The sequence below is a fragment of the Tinamus guttatus genome, unplaced genomic scaffold (genome assembly GCF_059628265.1).
Source record: "Tinamus guttatus ecotype Peru unplaced genomic scaffold, ASM5962826v1 Tinamus_guttatus_pri_ptg000525l, whole genome shotgun sequence".
Taxonomy (NCBI): domain Eukaryota; kingdom Metazoa; phylum Chordata; class Aves; order Tinamiformes; family Tinamidae; genus Tinamus; species Tinamus guttatus.
In genome coordinates, this window is record NW_028289059.1 from 1954757 (window position 1) to 1972482 (window position 17726).

Genomic DNA, 17726 nt, shown 5'->3' on the forward strand with positions numbered 1-17726 from the left:
TCCTCCTTGACAGCTGCACACGTCTTCTGACAGAAAATGCAGTTTTGTTCTATCAGAGACTTCAGAAAAAATGGTGATTCTTGGTCAGTTCTGGTCAGGAAAGGGTAACACGTCAGGACTGGCTCTCTGACTGGAATTCCTCATCTGCCTCCACAATGCAATATTCTTTGCTAAAAGGTGTCACAGATGGTGCATTAATGGTGTATGGGCAATCAAGCCAAAATGTTGCAAATAGGAGAGAACTGTAACAGTGGGGTGAGGAAACAGGTCAGTACTAGTAGCTGTAGGGCAGTAGCAAAACATGGCAGAGCTTGACGGTATAGAAGTATCATGAAACACATATTTCACTGCTTTACTTGCTGGTCTCATAATAATAAAAAATTAAAAATTATGCAATGATATCAAAAGATGAATTAAGCTTCCAGCCTACACTAAAAGCTGTCCAAGGCAGAAAGATCAAAATCCATAAAGCAGAGCCAAAAATGTTATTTAAAACTGATAAAAGATTAGTGACCCTATAAAGCAGGTATATTATTGCGGCCTTATTGAGCAATACTTATTGAGATGTTGAAATGCCGCATTATTGCTAAACAAATCTCCCTGAGGAGAAGCTTGTGCAACTGGAATTAAGAAAGATAATTATCTTTTAGCCAGTGATGTCATATCCCATTCAGACATGATGTCAGTCGTGTACAGATTCAGCTATAATAGCATCACGGGGAGGCTGGTGGTTGTGGGTGTTGTTTCACATGATCCTTTTCATACCACCGTCCAAAAAGCGTCACAGTGACAACTGGCTTTGTTGGTGCTGTCTTACTTATCAAACGCCCATCACTCAACACCTGATGGAAAAAAAGAAAGAGAGGATATAGAGGAGTACTCATAGGAACAAGACAAAAGCTTACAAAGATGTGACCAGGTGAGGAGAAGCTATGTAAACCACATTGCTCCCTGAAACCAGTGTCTCCATTGAGAGGATATTGAATAAATCTGACAACTCACTATGAGCAAGTTCTCTTTGGCTTTTCTGAGACAGCTTTTTCCATTAACAAGCCACAGAGAAACAAATGTGAGGCAGCTCAAGAGCATCCCGTTACCTCAAATTCCCCGGGGGCCAGCTGAACCCCGCTGTACAGGACCTCTGGAAAGACGTAGTTAGTGCCAAACGTGCCACTCAGAGAAAACATATCAAATTTGGTCTGAGCGGTCTCCACAGGCTCCCCGCAGCTCTTCTGCTCTGTGCTTTTGCACTTCAGCAATGTGCATATCTATGCAGGAGAGAAGAAGACAATGTATTTAGCAAGAAGAAAAAACTCCGACAGGAAACTCTTAAATTGTCAGATCTAGTGTGTGAACAGAGCAGGTGACTGGCACAGGCTCTTTCGCCATCTTAAAGTAACTTCCTTTTAGTTGTAGAGCACTCTTCACTCCTGACCTGGCTGGAGCGTGTTCCAGAACTGCACTGCTTGGGTAGATAGAAATAAGCTTTGTTTGTGGTGAAAGCACTGCCAGAGCAATTTATCTTGGTCTGAAGGCCAGTCCTGTCACTTCTACTAGTTCTTCCAATTCTCTGTTCTTTTACATAAGATTCCCTTTTCACATGTCCTCGGGTGACATTGTGTATGGAAACTTGGAACTAAATGAAACCACATTGGCCTGGTGCTGAACTTGATGATCCTCATCCAATTCCTGGTGTAGAGCTGACCGGTAAGGAAGCAAAGCAACCCCTGCTAGACTATTGTGTTAGCAGTTGCAGCACACGGAGGAAAATGATGATGCTAAGGTAGACTGATTTATTAAATATTTTAAGTGAGTTATTACCTGGATGAGACCTCCCCCCTACATCGTGGTTCCTACACCAGCTGGTACACAAGGACCATGTTAGCAGAGAGTTTAGTAAATAATAATAATAAAAGATTAATCTGCTGGCACAATAGTTCAAGCATGTAAGCAAAGAACTTTTTGCAATGTGGCTTTAAAAAAATTCGACCAGGGTGTAGCTGATGGTCTTCCCAAACATTTCACTGACAGACTGGAAGAGTGGGTATATCTGTTAACACTTGTATGTCCTTTCTGTAAACCTCATTGCTATGATCTACATAAGAACACAATGTTCAAAGATGTTAACGTTTTTGAGAAGCCACATTATCAGAGTATCTCATAAAGATGAATATGTTTCAGAAGCCAACATTTTATAAAGATTTAGAGGAGAGACTCAGAACACTTACTATAGATACTCATAGAGTACCAGTCCTTGGCTGCCTAAAAAAGAGAAAAAAAAAGAAAGAAAGAAGTAGCCACTTCACTTTGGGAACTTAAAGGAGGTTTAGACACCTCTCCACTGCTACAGAACTTAAGCAGAAAAAGTTGTCTAATTTTCTCTGTCTGATAGTTTCTGTGTAAACACAGATGTCAACACACATTTCAGTGTCAAAGACAAATGTGTTATAAGCACCTTCAGGACAATGTGAAATGTCTATTGGCATGTCACTTTGGGTGGGATTGACAGCCTCAGTCTTGTTATGGAGAAACAGAGGGGTGAGAGATGGCTGCTCAGAACAGTTTAGTGAGACTCATGATTTCCTGATGTTCTTCACATGCGTGTGCTACTTTAAGAGCTGTATAGGTAGCGCAACTGTCAGCAAAATAGGAGGCAGGAACTTCACTCTCAAGCAGCATCTCACTCTGATACCTACCCCTTTTGCTTCCTAAAATGGTACCCGCACTCCTTTTAAGTATTTATAGGGAAAGAGGAAAGTAGCATGTTGGATTTAAATGCAAGCAGCCTGGAACATTTCAGTAACTACTTCTTGCTAACAAATAGGACTCTGGAGCTACAGAACACGGGAAGAAAGTCACGGTCCTTCCCCCCATCCCGGGAGCAGAAGGTTTCTCCCAGTAAAGAAACTTCTTAAAATAATAACCCTCAAAAGAAATCTTTACCTGCAGGTAGTATTGACCTTCAACAACATGAAGTCCATCAAAGGCACCTAATACATAAACTTCATCTTCTTGTGTTCCTGCCATCTTGTAGCTCAAGTGACAGCAGAGATCTTTCTGGCAAACTGTGAAATTCCCTTCAGACTTAGTGAGCTCAGTGAAAGTGAACATGTCATGGAAGATGAGCCCACTGAAATCGTGGTCATTTGCTGAGAATCTCTTGACACTTGAAGCATAGGAGCTCCAGTTGATAGCAGAAGGGTAGGCAGGAGAAAGACGAGGATGTGAACTGAGTTCAGTAACAAGGAGATGACCATCCTCTGTTTTCATATTGTAATAATATGTTCTGGCTCCATCTGGTGCATAAATACCACTCCCTGAGGAGAGCAGGAATCAAATATTTCATATAGTCCTTTTAGTTGCTCCACTGATAGTATATTCACCATTTTATAAGTATTGCAGAAACTTTAATGTCTCCAAAGGAAAATTTTAACAACCCAGTTCACAGAAATCATGCTTTGGCAAGGAATACCATTTGCATCTCCTCATTCATGAGGGCTGCTTAGTGTAGACAAAAGGCAGAGGGTTACCTTATGGCTTTATCTATATCCTCCCCAGTTCTCTTTTCTCCTATACACAGAGCTGCATGTGAATGCCTCCGTTCTGGGTTGGCTGATGAAAAAGGACCATTCACTAGCTGGGAACATCCAAAACACAATTTAAACAAGTATCAGAGGCCTATGCTGATGGACTTGAAAGGAAAGTTTAGACCAGTTGATAATTCCTCCCTGCATGGGGAATTCCTGCCTGAGCAGTGTTGAATGAGGGAGGGAAATCAGTGCAATTACAGGGGGACATATGTCACACCTAACATTGCCAAAGAGCATTGCGACCCTCAGTCACATAATATAGATAACAAACTGCTGACTGTTAGGCATTTCAAAGGTGAAACTCCAGGCAATACTGTGATTTCAAAACAGAGGGAAGATACTTACCTGGATAATAAATATTATTCCATAAACTAAACTTTAAAAAAACATAGCATCACACTGTTAAGAGATATTGCATTATTAGCAGCATTTTTTTTCAACAGGCCTGAAAATGATTTAATGATGAAAAAGATTCATGATTATTCAGTTAAAATTAATTACCTGTCATTTCCATGCTGATATTGTGCGTATTTGCTGAAAGTAAATTGACACCCATGCCCATAGCCCAGGCAGAGTGAAATTCAACAGCAGTCAGAAAAGGCAAGACGTTCATCCAAGCAGTTGGGAACAACACAGTGTCCACCTGTAACTCATTCACCAGAACCACTGCAGGGTCGTGGAAAAGTATGTCGAAGCAAGTGAAGATGCCAAACTTCCCAAAGGGTGTCTCAAAAGTGACAGCTTCTGGCTCCTTAGGGATATTAAACGGGATAGTTTCTAACATAAAGAGGTTATACTGCAGGAAAGAAGAAGAAAAATAAATGAATAAAAGATCTAAAACAGCTAAAACACCTCCTGCAATATCCTTGTGCCATTGCATAAAGGTATTCAGAATGACTGCACAAGCTTTTTAACTTGTTTTTGAAGTCTTCATATATAGAAAGCCAGGCTAAGATTGGTTGATCACTATTTAGCCCAAAAGGTGAATATGGAGAGATATATATTGACCTGGCACCTAGACAAAAAAGCAGCTTGTTATCTGTAGATTTGTTGCAGCTTGGAGCGGGTCAGGAATGCCAGACAACAACTTCATAGAAGCTGGAACTGGCTTCGTTCATTAGCTTTTCATGCAGTACATTTATATGATTCTTAACAATTAGTGATGTAATTACACAGGCTCCTAATTGGTAGACAATGATCTAACTCAGACCCTTACAGCCCCCCTTACTTGTTTAGCTCATCCTTTTAGTTCAACAGCTCTTTTATTCCCTCTGACCTTGGTCTACTTTCTTATCTCCTAGTTAGCAGTCCCTTTGTTCTTTCACTGAAACCTGAAGGCTGGAATTGAGCAGGCCTGCTGGGCAGCCATGTACGCGGCTCTCTAACCATTCCTCTACAATTCCCCCTTTTTCTTTAGATTAGGTGACCCCGGGAAGCAAGCCAGCCTTGAGGTGTCAGATTCGGATTGCGTGAAAAAGCAGTTAACAAACGTGACATTAAAGCGCGCAAACAGGTACAACCAATCATTAAGCTAATTACGAGCAACAGTCCCCATAGTAACAACATTAACAGCGATTTCATCAACGATTTTATCCATTCCCCAATTCCTAACCAGTCCGTTAGTCCATCTAGACGGAAAAATCCCGCATCCTTTGTTACTTTCTCCGTATGCTTGGTCAAGTCGTGGAGTTGTCCATGTATCGCCGAGTTGTCGAGTGATCTTGCAAGTCCATGCAGCACATTCCGTCGAAGTCCTGACACCCATGTCCATGAGCAAGAAGCAGGAAATCAATAGTGGCACAGTTTTGCAGTACAGCATGTTGTACCTGGGTTAAATCATCTGACAGCTCACTAAGCACAGTACTGGTTGCATTCGCTTGTTTCAAGGCCTAGCAGGCAAGGAGCTCAATATTTCAGTGTGCCCACGTGGCTGATACCCCAGGGACGAAGACCCCCAAGTGCTCCAGAGATCAATGCTATCCTCACATTCTGAGCTAAAAGAGTTCGCTGCTCTTTTTGATCACCTTAACAGGGTCTTGCTGTTCCCTGGAGGGCCGTGTGGCCAAATCATACCAAGGCGACCAAATGTGCAAGGCCCACCCATAGGCTGGGGCGGAATGCCAGCCCAAGCTTGGTTCCCACATATCAAAAACCACCCAGTGGGAACCTTCCTAAGCCGGATAGTTCCCGTATTGTGGGTAACATTTCCGTTACACCATTCCTTTTCCCCTCTTGCCTCCTCAAGGGTTTTTGCATACTCAACTTTGAGACCTTCCAGTTCAACCTCGTATCTACTGTTCTCATTTTCCATTTTCTTCAGTCTGTTTCTCTCCCCTTCTAGTTGAGCCTGGAGACGAGCATTTTCTTGCCTTAAAAGACTATTCTGCGATTCAGTAGAAGACATCTGAACTTTAGTAGAAAGAAGTTCTTCTGTTGCAGCCCGTTCTCTTTCGGCAGCTGCTGCCAAAAGGGCTTGAGATTCACCAAGTCTGTTAGAAAGATTCTTTTCCAATTTTTCCCACAAGGAGGTTTGCGCTCCCAGCATGGCTTGCAAATTTTCTATCTGCCGAAGCAGTGGCCGTGTAGCAGATATAACACTTTGGCTCGGTTCTTGGTTCCGACTCTCCTCTTCTTGCAGTCTCTGTTGTAGTTCACTGATTTCCTGCCCTAAGTAGTCCTCTCTTCTTGCTGCCTGTTGTTCTGCACATTGCAGCGCTAGCCGCAGGTCTGCCACCTGAATCGCCAAAGCTTCTTGTTGCTGCCATGCCTCATCCTGGGCCTTCTCCAAAGTTAAACCAAGTTGTTCCTTTGCCTTCATTTCCCGACTTAGGGCTGCCTCTTGTGCCTCACTGTCCTTTGTGGCATTAGCTTTATGAAGATCTGCAAGTTCCTTGTAAGCACTGTCAAGTGCTGCCTGGACACTTCTGTTCCTTTCTTCAAGATCTTCCACCTCTGCCTGGAGCTTATTAAGATCCTTTTCTTGTCGCTCTACAACACTGTTCAGTTGTTTAAAGGAATACCTAACACCAGTGCATCAAATTGGTCTGCTGTCCCACAAAGCCAACAACTCTTAACTTGAGTATAATTAACAATATGCCTAAGAAGCATAACATATCCATTAGTGTTAAAAGTAGCATCAGCTTCTATATAATAGCATTAAAAGTAACGTTACCTCCTAACAGCCACAATATACAGCTAATAAGAACAGTAACACTTCTTCCTCCCATGTTGTTCTTCTGCAGGCTCACACTTTCCACAGCTAGGGTACCGGTTGCTTGCCTGCTACATCTGATGTATGCAAGTTTGCTTCCAGCCAAGGTTTCACCCATTTTGCTGGCACCCATCTGGTTCCAGCACCTGTAATGATACAAGCATACCCTTTTCCCCAGGTTATCAAGTCCAAAGGTCCCGTCCATTTTCCCGTGTTCCAGTCTCTCAGCATCGCCTTACACGGACCCAACTTTACTTCTGTCAGGGCTCCCTTTAGCCCAGCCCTGTGTTTGACCATCAGAGGGACTAGGCTGTCCTGGGGTAATCTCAAAATTTTAAAACATATTCTGCTCTTGCCAATTTTTCTGCAGGCATAATTCCCAATTCTCCTCTTTCTTTTTTTTTTTTCCCTTTTTTTCCTTTTTTTTCGTTTTTTTTTTTCCTTTTTTTTCTTTTCTTTTTTTTTCTTTTTTTTTTTTTTCTTATAGCTGGCATTTCAGCGTTTGGTTCATATGTTCCACTATGTCATGGTCCTCAGGATGCAATAGTATGGTGAAAAAACAATCTTTCAAATCGATTATTAAGATGTCCCAATCATTTTGAAAGGTTCTCAATTTCCATTTCTATTTATGTTTGCATAGCTTCAATTTGGTTTCCTCCCCAGAAATTGCTTGGGATTTCTATATATTAAGGAGGCCCCCGCTCCAGTAGCATTGAGGCTTTTACAATTTGTAAGGACTGTTGCAGGTCCTTCCGTGCCAGTTGCACTGGAGCTTGGCCGTCGCTTCATTCTTGTTTCCCATGCTGAAGTATTTCCCTAGTCTCTTTCCAAGGATACAAGTCAGAGTACGGCTCCCAGTCCTCCACTGGTTGGGGGGCGGGGGGGTGCCATAGTCTGAGTTATTCCTGGCTTTCCCGCTTTCAAATTCTGCACTTTCCTGTTGTGCTCATTCAGCCCTCTCTGCTGATATATATATTACACAATAAAGATCTAAAGACCACACACACAAACAGCACAAACACAGTTTCTATCCAGTGGCACGACCTCACGTAGCTGTGCACTCCACTAGTGAGTTCCACTGTCTCAATTGCCAAGTCCCATCCTCGTTGCCAATTAGGTTGCGAATGGGTTTGGGATTCGGCAATAATCACACAGAACAAAGTGGCTACGGCTATTCAGGTGAAAGCACATTAAAGAAGCAAAGTATGCCTAATTACTCGTGAGGTAATACTTGTCGGCAGGACACTGAGACTGAACATTCTCTTGAGCTGGCAGATTAGAGGGTTGCTGACAGGCTCCTAACTCGGCAGGCGTCCCCGCAGAGACAACGTGGGTCTCAGTGTTAGGAGTCTCACCGCCCCCCGCCTTTACGCTCTGCTTTATCTGTTTATGCCCGGTGCATCCTGTCACGTAGGGCCAGTACGTGCCAGCAGGCAGACCAAGGGGGCGGACAAACTCCGCCTTCAGTCACATAACCTTCCCTCCTGGGTGCGCAGGTGCGCATCCCAGTAAATTGTCGCAGTCGTCAGTCTGAGGGTCCTGCCTTTCTCATCTCCTCCCTCTCGGGTGTTGGACCTTCAAACTAATTTAGAGGATGTTTGCAGTTAAGTTGGCTACAAGCCCGGTTGAGCAGCCGCCTTCAGCTGCTTTTGGAGGAGGTCGGCTCTGAGCCTGGCTGAGCAGCCGCCTCTATGCTCCTTATCACTCAGCCTGGGCAGGCAAACATCTTCTTTCTCAAGGTCTTGGATTCTACTTCGCACAACAATTTTATGACTCTACAGATCATACAAATTTCCACCTTTCAACCATACCTCGTGTCGGCATCAATATACAAAGGATACAACACATGATAGAGATGAACATAGCAAACAGAAATAATAGCCCTAATGACGGTTTCTGTCCTCACTTAAAGCATTACAATTCTTCAACCCCCACTTTAAAAGACAGATCAAACCCCCCTGCACCTCCCCCCTGGCTGTTGTCAAGCCCTCAGCAACGTAAGTCTCCTTGATCTCATTCGCCTTTTCTTCCCCGGCCCCCCTTCTCCTTTTTTCAAGGTGATCTAACAAGTTCTGGACCCAGCCGGGCCGTTCTTAGGCACGACGGGGTGGTCCGGGAGTGGGGGCACAGACGGTGCAGGCGCCACAGGCACAGATGAGGACACGGGTGGGGGGTTTGGCAATGGATCTCCAGACACCAGCAGTTTTCGGTGGCGTGGCGGTCCCGGTCCTGAAGTGCTTGCCAAGGCTTTTACAGGTACACTGCTCGCAGCTTCGGGAGGCTCACGATCCGGCGGTGGCCCTGTGATGTCCTTTGGGCGATGGTGGGGCTCAGAACCCCCTCGCTTCAGCTTGGGTCTTTGCAAGTGTCCCTTGTCTCTAGCCCATTTATACAGCTCATACAGCTTCTTTATGCTCACTGCTGCCTCCCTCTTTGCTAATAAGTCCAGCAGCAATTGTACAGCAGCTTCTCGCTCCATTTTGTATGTACACCGGGGTCTCTGCTTCTAGCCCTTCCCTGACGACGTCTTTCCGTCCCGGGCCCCAGCTTCTTGCCCCCCAACGCCGTCTTTTCCGTGTGCGCAATCACGGCCGGCTTACCCGCTCCGGTCCCCTTCTTGGTCAGATCACTCGGCTGCACCCGTACGTCGTCCTCCGGAATCCCGCACCGTTGTGCCAGGTCCCTGTTCGGAATCTTGTCCCTGTTCGGAATCTTGTCCCTGTTCGGGCGCCACTTGTTGCAGCTTGGAGGGGGTCAGGAATGCCAGACAACAACTTCATAGAAGCTGGAACTGGCTTCGTTCATTAGCTTTTCATGCAGTACATTTATATGATTCTTAACAATTAGTGATGTAATTACACAGGCTCCTAATTGGTAGACAATGATCTAACTCAGACCCTTACAGCCCCCCTTACTTGTTTAGCTCATCCTTTTAGTTCAACAGCTCTTTTATTCCCTCTGACCTTGGTCTACTTTCTTATCTCCTAGTTAGCACTCCCTTTGTTCTTTCACTGAAACCTGAAGGCTGGAATTGAGCAGGCCTGCTGGGCAGCCATGTACGCGGCTCTCTAACCATTCCTCTACATAGATTTGTTGGTTTTGATTTTCCACCTCCCATGAAAATAACCTCTCCAATCTCCCCACGTAGCATAAAACTCTGACAATCCAAAAGACAGTAAGAAGAGACATACTAATGAAAGAGGAGCACAAAGAACAGAAGAAAAAAAAAAAAAAAGAAGTGGTGTCTCAGAAGAAAAAGAAAAGAGACAGACTTTGATGCAGAGATGCATGGAAGGACTGGCAGCACACAGTACCTGGAGCAAGTGAGCAATGTTACAGCAAAACCCAAAACAGCTGAAACAAACAAAAAACACATTGTAATAGTGGGAAAGAGGCAGATGGTCTCAGCCGACAGAAAAATGCAAACATGAGATGTTCTCAGCTGTGCAATGTTTGCCTTCTGACTTTTCTTTTACTGTAAAGTCACTTGGACAAAAAACACATGTACCAAGCCAGAAAGCAGGTTCATGGTTACTAGGGCACTATTTTAAACCTGAACCTGGAACTCAGCTCCAAGCTGGCAGATTCATGGTTACTGGGGCAATATCACAAACCTGAACCTGGACCAAACTGGCCTGGGCATGGCTGGTAACAAGAGGATTTCACTCCATTAATTATCAGTTCTCCCTCACCTAGTTTGCTCAGAAACAGATACCTTGACATTATTCGTGAAGAAGTAGGTGAAATAATGAATCCAAAGTGCATTAAATAGACAACCGACTTCAAACTATCCTTGTCAGCATGATATCTGGCCTGGTGGCCAGACAACTTTGCTGTGCCTGCAGGTAGGTACATAAAACTGGAAGAAAAATACTTTCACTGAGTATGTTTCAATTCCATAATCTTGTTTTACTCTCAGCATATCTAAATAATTACTTTTAAGCAAAAATAGGCTGAAATGAATTGTCACCAAGGACATAGAGATCAGTCTGTCTCAAATGCAACGGCATTCCCAGCCCTCTTTGCTCTTCTATAATGTGCAATACTGAGGGATAATTACTCCAATTGCAAATACAACTGAAATAAAACACACAGGTATAGGTAGAAAATACTAATTTTGGATCCTTTTCCACAAACTGTAATCGTCTCCTAGGACATTATTTTATTCACAGATGTTTCCAGGATCTTTGTATTATGTCATTTCTAAAGTACTGGGATGGTTATTCAAAGCTCATGGAAATCTTGGCGTTTTGCACTGGAACTCATTGGAGCTCTGGTGAGCTCCCTGGGATCTTTCCCTCCACACTCTCCTGCAGTACCATGCCATGAAGTTTCTGAACAAAGGAAAGAGTGAAGCACTTGCCTGTGTATTGACACTTCAGAAACATCAAAAATTCAAGAACTGGAGTGTAAAGGGATTTTTCTTAAATCAAGGAGCTAGCTATCTCATTCAATTATCTATATTTTAGGACAAGAGGAAGTTGTGCTGGGGGAGGTTCAGGTTAGGTATTAGGAAAATTCCTAATTGAGAGCGGTGAACCATTGGAATAGGCTGCCCAATGAAGTGATGGAGTCACTGTCCCTGGCAGTGTTCAGGAAACGTGTAGATGGGGCACTTACTTAGGGACACAGTTTAGCAGGCACGGTGATGATGGGCTTACAGCTGGACTTAATGATCTTGCAGATCTTTTCCAACCATAATAATTCTATCAGAAGCAGATAGCATTTTAAGTTCCTGGAATAAATGGAATAGTCTGAGGTAATACTGGCATTAGAAACCCGAGTTTGGGGGTTTGTTAAACTGAGAAAGTCAGTCAAAAATGTCTGCCACTAAATTGGACCTGAGTAATCATTTTTCATTCTAATCTTTTTTTAAGATGCAGCTTTTTTTTTTTAAATGCAGCTTTTTTTTTTATCTTCCAGCAAAAAAAAAATATTCTTTAAAATTATGAAAAAAAAGGACAAATGAATGGCATTAAATTCACCTTTAAAAAGGTGATATACTGGAAACCATGGAAGAATAGCTCCTGTCTTTCCAAGGCCATTTCTTACCTTATGATAACGTGCTACTAACTTCCCTTCCGAGTCAAAGACAACATCCGTGTTGTACTGGTAGCGACCGTCGCTGGGGCACCCCGGGTCACTGGAGTTACACAGCTTCTTGTCACCCACGTTTGCCGCCACATAGATAGAGTTATTCCTGGCCATGCAGCTGAGTCGTTCCAGCACTGGAGCAGGAGCAAACCTAATATTTGTAGACAAAAGAAAAGAAAACAGATAGGATGAACAGGCTGGTGTGCGGAGAGCGCCTTGGTACAGAGAGCTGTGGTGGCTGCAGCCCTCCCGCAGCTTCTTCCCACCCTTGCGGCAGGCACCGGAGCCCTCCCACCAGCACCCAGGGGAAAATGCCCCAGGAGGCTCTCGGGATGCCCCTGAACTGCTCCAGGAATATACTTGCTATGTGCAGGGCACTGTATTTGTCATCCCCCTGCTGAAACGTGGCGCTCGAATGACTGATCGTGTGTCAGAGCAAGGAGACCCAGCACGGGAGGATCTTAACTGTGAAAAACTAACATTTGGAGTTTCTTGGTTTGCATCACTCAGAGATTTAGAGATTTGGACTTCGGCTAATGAAGACATCATTCAGCTATGGGAAAGTAGTTTTCCACTGAAATGGTTGTATGCTTTTACTTGTGCATAGCTTTTCCAGCAATGAGTACAAAGCAAAATAAGTAAAAGCTTGTGCAGAAAAAAAAAAAAAACAGTAAATAAATAACCAAAAACTTTTGTTAGAAGATTTTAAGTTAGCTGTAGTTTAAACAGTGTGGAAACAAAATGAAAGCATAATGCGTAGTGGTATATTCTGGCAAGGCAGATTTTCTAAATACAAAGAGGAAGTTCTTGTTACACTTCACAACCCAAGTTTCATATATTATTCACGGATTTTTTCTTTATAGTGTTTTCTTTATTTTACCTTGATATCATATTATGCAATTATTATTGAAACTTTTTAATTCTTTTAAGATTAAGGTAAGTCCTACACAGTTATTGAGAGCAGCTGACTTTGCTGTGAGACATTAGTTTGGAACCACATAAATCACCTTTTGGGATCAGTGCAGGGAATCCAGTTGACCTCCGGGTCAGGAATATCCTCCAGGTAGGGGTAGATGTTTTCTCTGGTGAAGCGCCAGCCATAAATGCCGTCTTCAGGAGTCACAATGATGTGGGCACCCTGGCAGGACAGGCTCCGTTAAGGCGTCACCAGCGCTCAGGGAACCAGGGGAATCAGCAGAAGGGGAAGCACAAACTGACAGCGCTGCTAGGACATGGAGTACCTGCCGGGCGGCTTCCTGGATGGCCCTTTCCAAGACGTCCATGTTCTTGTCCATGAGCGCCAGCGCGTCCTCGGCAGAGGGAGGCTGGATGGCGGCTGGTGGCAGGATCACCGCGTGCTCGTACACGGCCGCCGTGAAGCGCTCCGAGGCGGCGGCCTGGAGCACGAGGAGGGCAGCGACCACGGCCTGGGCCAGCGGCTGCAAAGCGAGCATGGCTGGGGCCTTGTTGTCCCTAGGAAAAGTCACAAAAACACAGAAATGCAGGAAAGGAACACACATAAAGGAAAAATGTAAAGTTTAGCTTAAAGGAAGGTCAAAGTGCCAATCTGTTAAAGCTTTGGCTACCTCTGTGGTGGCAAACAGGAAAATACATCACACGGTAAGGATATCGCAGCTCAAGATACTTGAAAACCGGCTATTAAATAGGCAGTCACAAAACTGCTGGAAATTCCCCCCTTGTGTCAATACAGAAAGAAGTTATCAAACATGTGACTAGAAAGAGCGGTCCAAATTCTGTTTTCATGTTTTCCTCTGCCAACAATTTCAATACGCTTTTACAATGTGCTTTTTTTTTTAATAGACATTGAGATAAATTTTTATGGTGTGTTTTGGCACAGCAATGTTGGATTTACCACCCCTGGAGTGCATGTTTTATGAAGTTTGAATGGCAAAAATGAGGACCCTAAGAACCATTTCCTTTAATCCAATGTCTTTAAGTTCCTCACCTCTGAGCTATATGGCGCTGTTTGTAGCTTGCTTCCCAGAGTTTCTTTAGACCAAAGTCATTATGTTTTCCCATTGTATTTAGATGAAATCTACTTAATGTGCCACTGACAGAACTGTCCCCTGCTTTTATTCCACTGACTTTCAGAATAAAAATTAAAACACAACAAAATTTTTCCAAAACTGATAAAAAAGGACCTCAAAAAAGTCAGTTAGTTAAGCCAACTCTTAAAGAATAATTAAAAAAGAGAGAGAGAGAGAGAAAAATGAATACGATTATATTTTGAAATCCTTCATCTCTCAGTGCTTATATGAAGTGATCTAATTCCAGGAGGAAGAGTTAAGCTTTGGCTTCATTTTCACTAAAATACGTAATAAGACAGGGGCAACTAAACTGTAAAGCAGCTCTAAGTATTACTTGAGGATACCTGGCTATATGAAGAGGCCAAAGTCTAGCTTTTCTTTGCTGTACATTACTTTTCAGCAGCATTTCACAGAAGATATGCACATGGAGGGTGCCTTTTCCCCCCAGTCAGGCACGTAAGCCGCCAGCCTGTTTGCTAGGTAGCTTCTTGCCCGGGTGCCACTCGCCCGAGCGGGAGGCTGAGCTGCTCCCACAGGAGCACAGGAGATGGAGCACAGACGGGGAAGGAGGTGGCAGTGCTGGGCGCAATCCTGCCTGCCAAACCGAAAGGTCACCCAGTACACAGGAAATAACTCACGTTTAAAAAAAAAAAGAAAAAAATCTGCAGAATAAACCCTTATGAAATTGCCAGGCTATAGGTAGTTTATGGAGACTTTAGCCAAGAGCTCCTGCTATTTTTCACACTCCTCCCATTCCGTTCTTTTCCCTCACCCCTGTGCTCCTTTGGCTGCTGCTTGAAGATGAGGGTTTTCTTAGGACTTACTTGTGCAGAACAGGACACAACTCGGCGTTCAGTCAGCCTAGCTGCAGCAGTGGCCTGTCTTCCAGCTGTAGTCCTGCTTCTTGCGCCGAGAGCGATCCTGTGGACAACCGCTCTTCATCAGAAGGGTTAATCTTGGTCTGGAACGCCCCGTGTGAAGGGACACATCTGCAACGGGGCAATCACTGCACAGAAGCAAGGGGAATACGCATGCAGGGGTGGGGACTGCAGAAGCCACATCCCTGTTTGGCAACAGCACGTGGTTTTGTTGTTTGCTTGCAGAACACCAAGTCGTAGAGTCCTGATGAAAATGCACAGGCAGGGAACTTCCTCTCCATGCAAAATAAGAGTATTCTCCGTCACTTCTATTACGTGAACTGCAGCAGGGGGTTACAGTTTAGTACCCTTCTGTAAACTAAAATCTGACTTTTACAAAGTTTGTTTACTTTGTTCAAACACGAAGTATTTTATGCCCATTCAGTCTTTTTTTTTTTTTAAGTGATTTTGGTAGATTAAATGTGGACATCATCTTCATTTCATAACAAACCTTTAAAATAAACAATAGACTTAACTCTGTGTAGAAATCTTAGCTATATCTTCCAAGGTACTCCAAAACACACTTGCTTTTTTTCAGTTGTTTTGTGTTTTTTGCTGTTTTCTGGGAAGTACACTTAGTTTTTCGTGCAGTGCCTGCACCGACACATGTGCAGGTGCCGTCAATCTATTCACGCTGCCATCCAGCCTTTCCCAAAACCTGCCTGCAGGAAGTTACTTAAGCTTTCCTAAATAAAATTGTCATACATATCTGCCTACTCTGTGAAGATATATAGAGAATATATAAAGATGTAGCATATTAGAAAAAGCATTATATGGAAGTTTAAAGAATGAATACATGTGAATGCAAAGGCTATATCGATATATAGTTTCTTCATCTTACTAAATTACTATATGTTGAAACATCTCATTAGCACCGTGATAACATCCATAGAAGAGACCAGCTCTCTGTTGTAACAAGACCATCCCTATTGAGACAGCAAGAACTTTTAAGATCTCTCCCATTTCCTACACAAACATGGAAACCTCCTTAAGGTGTTATAGAACAGGATCAACTCAAGATCTTAATTTTCATAACTTGTATCATGCTCATAAATTCAGGAGCAATATCCTTAGTAAAGACTCGTGGACTCATGAAGAAAACACTTATTTTAGGGGGGAGAGGAGGTGCACAGGAAGGGTCAAAAAATGTATCCTCATAACCTATCACAGCCAAGATGGGATAAATGCAACCGGGGTGAAAGCAGAATATTCCAGCCCTCCTTCTGTCCAAATAAGAATAGAAAACCTTTACCTGCAAAGAATACTCTCCTTCAACAATACGTAGTCCGTCAAAGGCACCTAGAACATAAATGTCGTCATTTTTTTTCTTCGCCATCCTGTAACTCAAATGGAGGTTCCTCTGGCAAGCAGCAAGACTCCTCTCAGGTTCTGTGAGTTCAGTGAAGGAGAGAAGATCGTGGTAGACAACTCCACTGAAACAGCGCTCATTTGGCGGGAGCCTTTGGGCGCTGCTGGCACACAAATTCCAGGGAGCAGCAGCAGGATTGGAGGGAGGGGGTCGTGGGTGTGAGCGCAGCTCTGTCACCAGGAGGTGACCATTTTCCATTTCTGTCTTATAATGATATGCTCCTGGGCCATCTGCGGCTTAAATACCACTCCCTGCAAATACATAAAACCAGAAGACTCTCAATATGAAAGCAAATGTGGGTGCAAGTCTCTGCTAATTAAACATCCACCAAATTTTATTCTAATGTTAACCAGACACTTTTATAACTAAAAGCTTTACAAACTACAATCCTGATCCAATGCTTTTTACAGCCGGTAGAAAGTAGACCAAACTCTGATATGTTGTGACAATAATAATACCCTAATTATATGCTGTTACATATGATTTAAGTGACTGAAGCTCATTCCTCATTGAATTAATTTTCTTGTCTCTTCAACAACAGTATTTGTGATTAGAACGAATGATAACACTGTCATGTCAAAAAATCTTTAAGGAAACACAGGTTACCAAAAGTCACAAATACATGCAACTGTTCACGTAAATACATCTTTGAAGCCCAGAGTAAGATGCATCCACAGAGAATTTGGGCTGTACGATTTAAGGTTGTCAATGACCCAGAACAATAAGAACTGCCCAGATTTGCTTTCATTTGGAAGGCAAAGTTTAGCACTACTTCTTAGCCCCATCAGTGAGCTTCTCTCATTTCTGTAAGCACATTTTCATTAAACGCATGCATGAATTCTTGCATTTTTTTCATAAAAATATATTGTAAAGACAAAGCCTACAGAGAAAAACTTACACAAACTCTCTGTTTCAGAAGCAGTGTTTGCAAGAAAACTCATGGAGAACATTTCTCAGAAATAGGTTTCCACCTACTGGAGAAAAAAATACTGTCCTTCAGATCAGCAAAGCAGTAATAACCATCCAGGCAGGAGTCAAGAGATAATGAATCACATGCATTAAATTTCAAGAGTATTCATTTAACAAAGAATTAAAGTTGTTCTTATTAATTTAAACATTTCTGAGTTTTTATGCAACATATGGCACAGGGTGGCATCCAAGCGGGTTTTGAAGATCTCCAGAGAAGGAGACTCCACAACCTACCTGGGCAGCCTGTTCCAGTGCTCTGTCACCCTCACTGTTAAAGAAGTTCTTCCTCACATGGAGATGGAACTTTCTGTGTTTTGATTTGTACCTGTTACCCTGTGCCCTATCACTGGCCACCACCGAGTTTGGCCCCATCCTCTTTATATTCTCCCTTCAGCTGCTTATATATATTGATCAGATCTTCTCTCAGTCTTCTCTTACCCACACTAAACAGGCCCAGCTCACTTAGGTCTTCCTCATACGATAGATGCTCCAGTCTCCCGATCATCTTCGTGGCCCTATTCTTGTACT

General features: G+C 43.3%; 1 protein-coding gene across 1 annotated transcript; it reads right to left on the reverse strand.

Annotated features, from left to right (window-relative positions):
- Positions 1 to 700: 700 nt before the first annotated feature.
- Positions 701 to 13359, reverse strand: LOC104564311 (pantetheinase). The gene is made up of 7 exons (XM_010214556.2): positions 13137 to 13359; positions 12903 to 13033; positions 11854 to 12046; positions 4092 to 4386; positions 2944 to 3317; positions 1098 to 1268; positions 701 to 842 (listed from the first exon to the last, which is right to left on the reverse strand). Exons 1-7 carry the CDS (start codon positions 13347 to 13349, stop codon positions 714 to 716), a joined length of 1506 nt encoding a protein of 501 aa, XP_010212858.2. The 5' UTR covers positions 13350 to 13359; the 3' UTR covers positions 701 to 713.
- Between the last annotated feature and the right edge of the window lie 4367 nt (positions 13360 to 17726).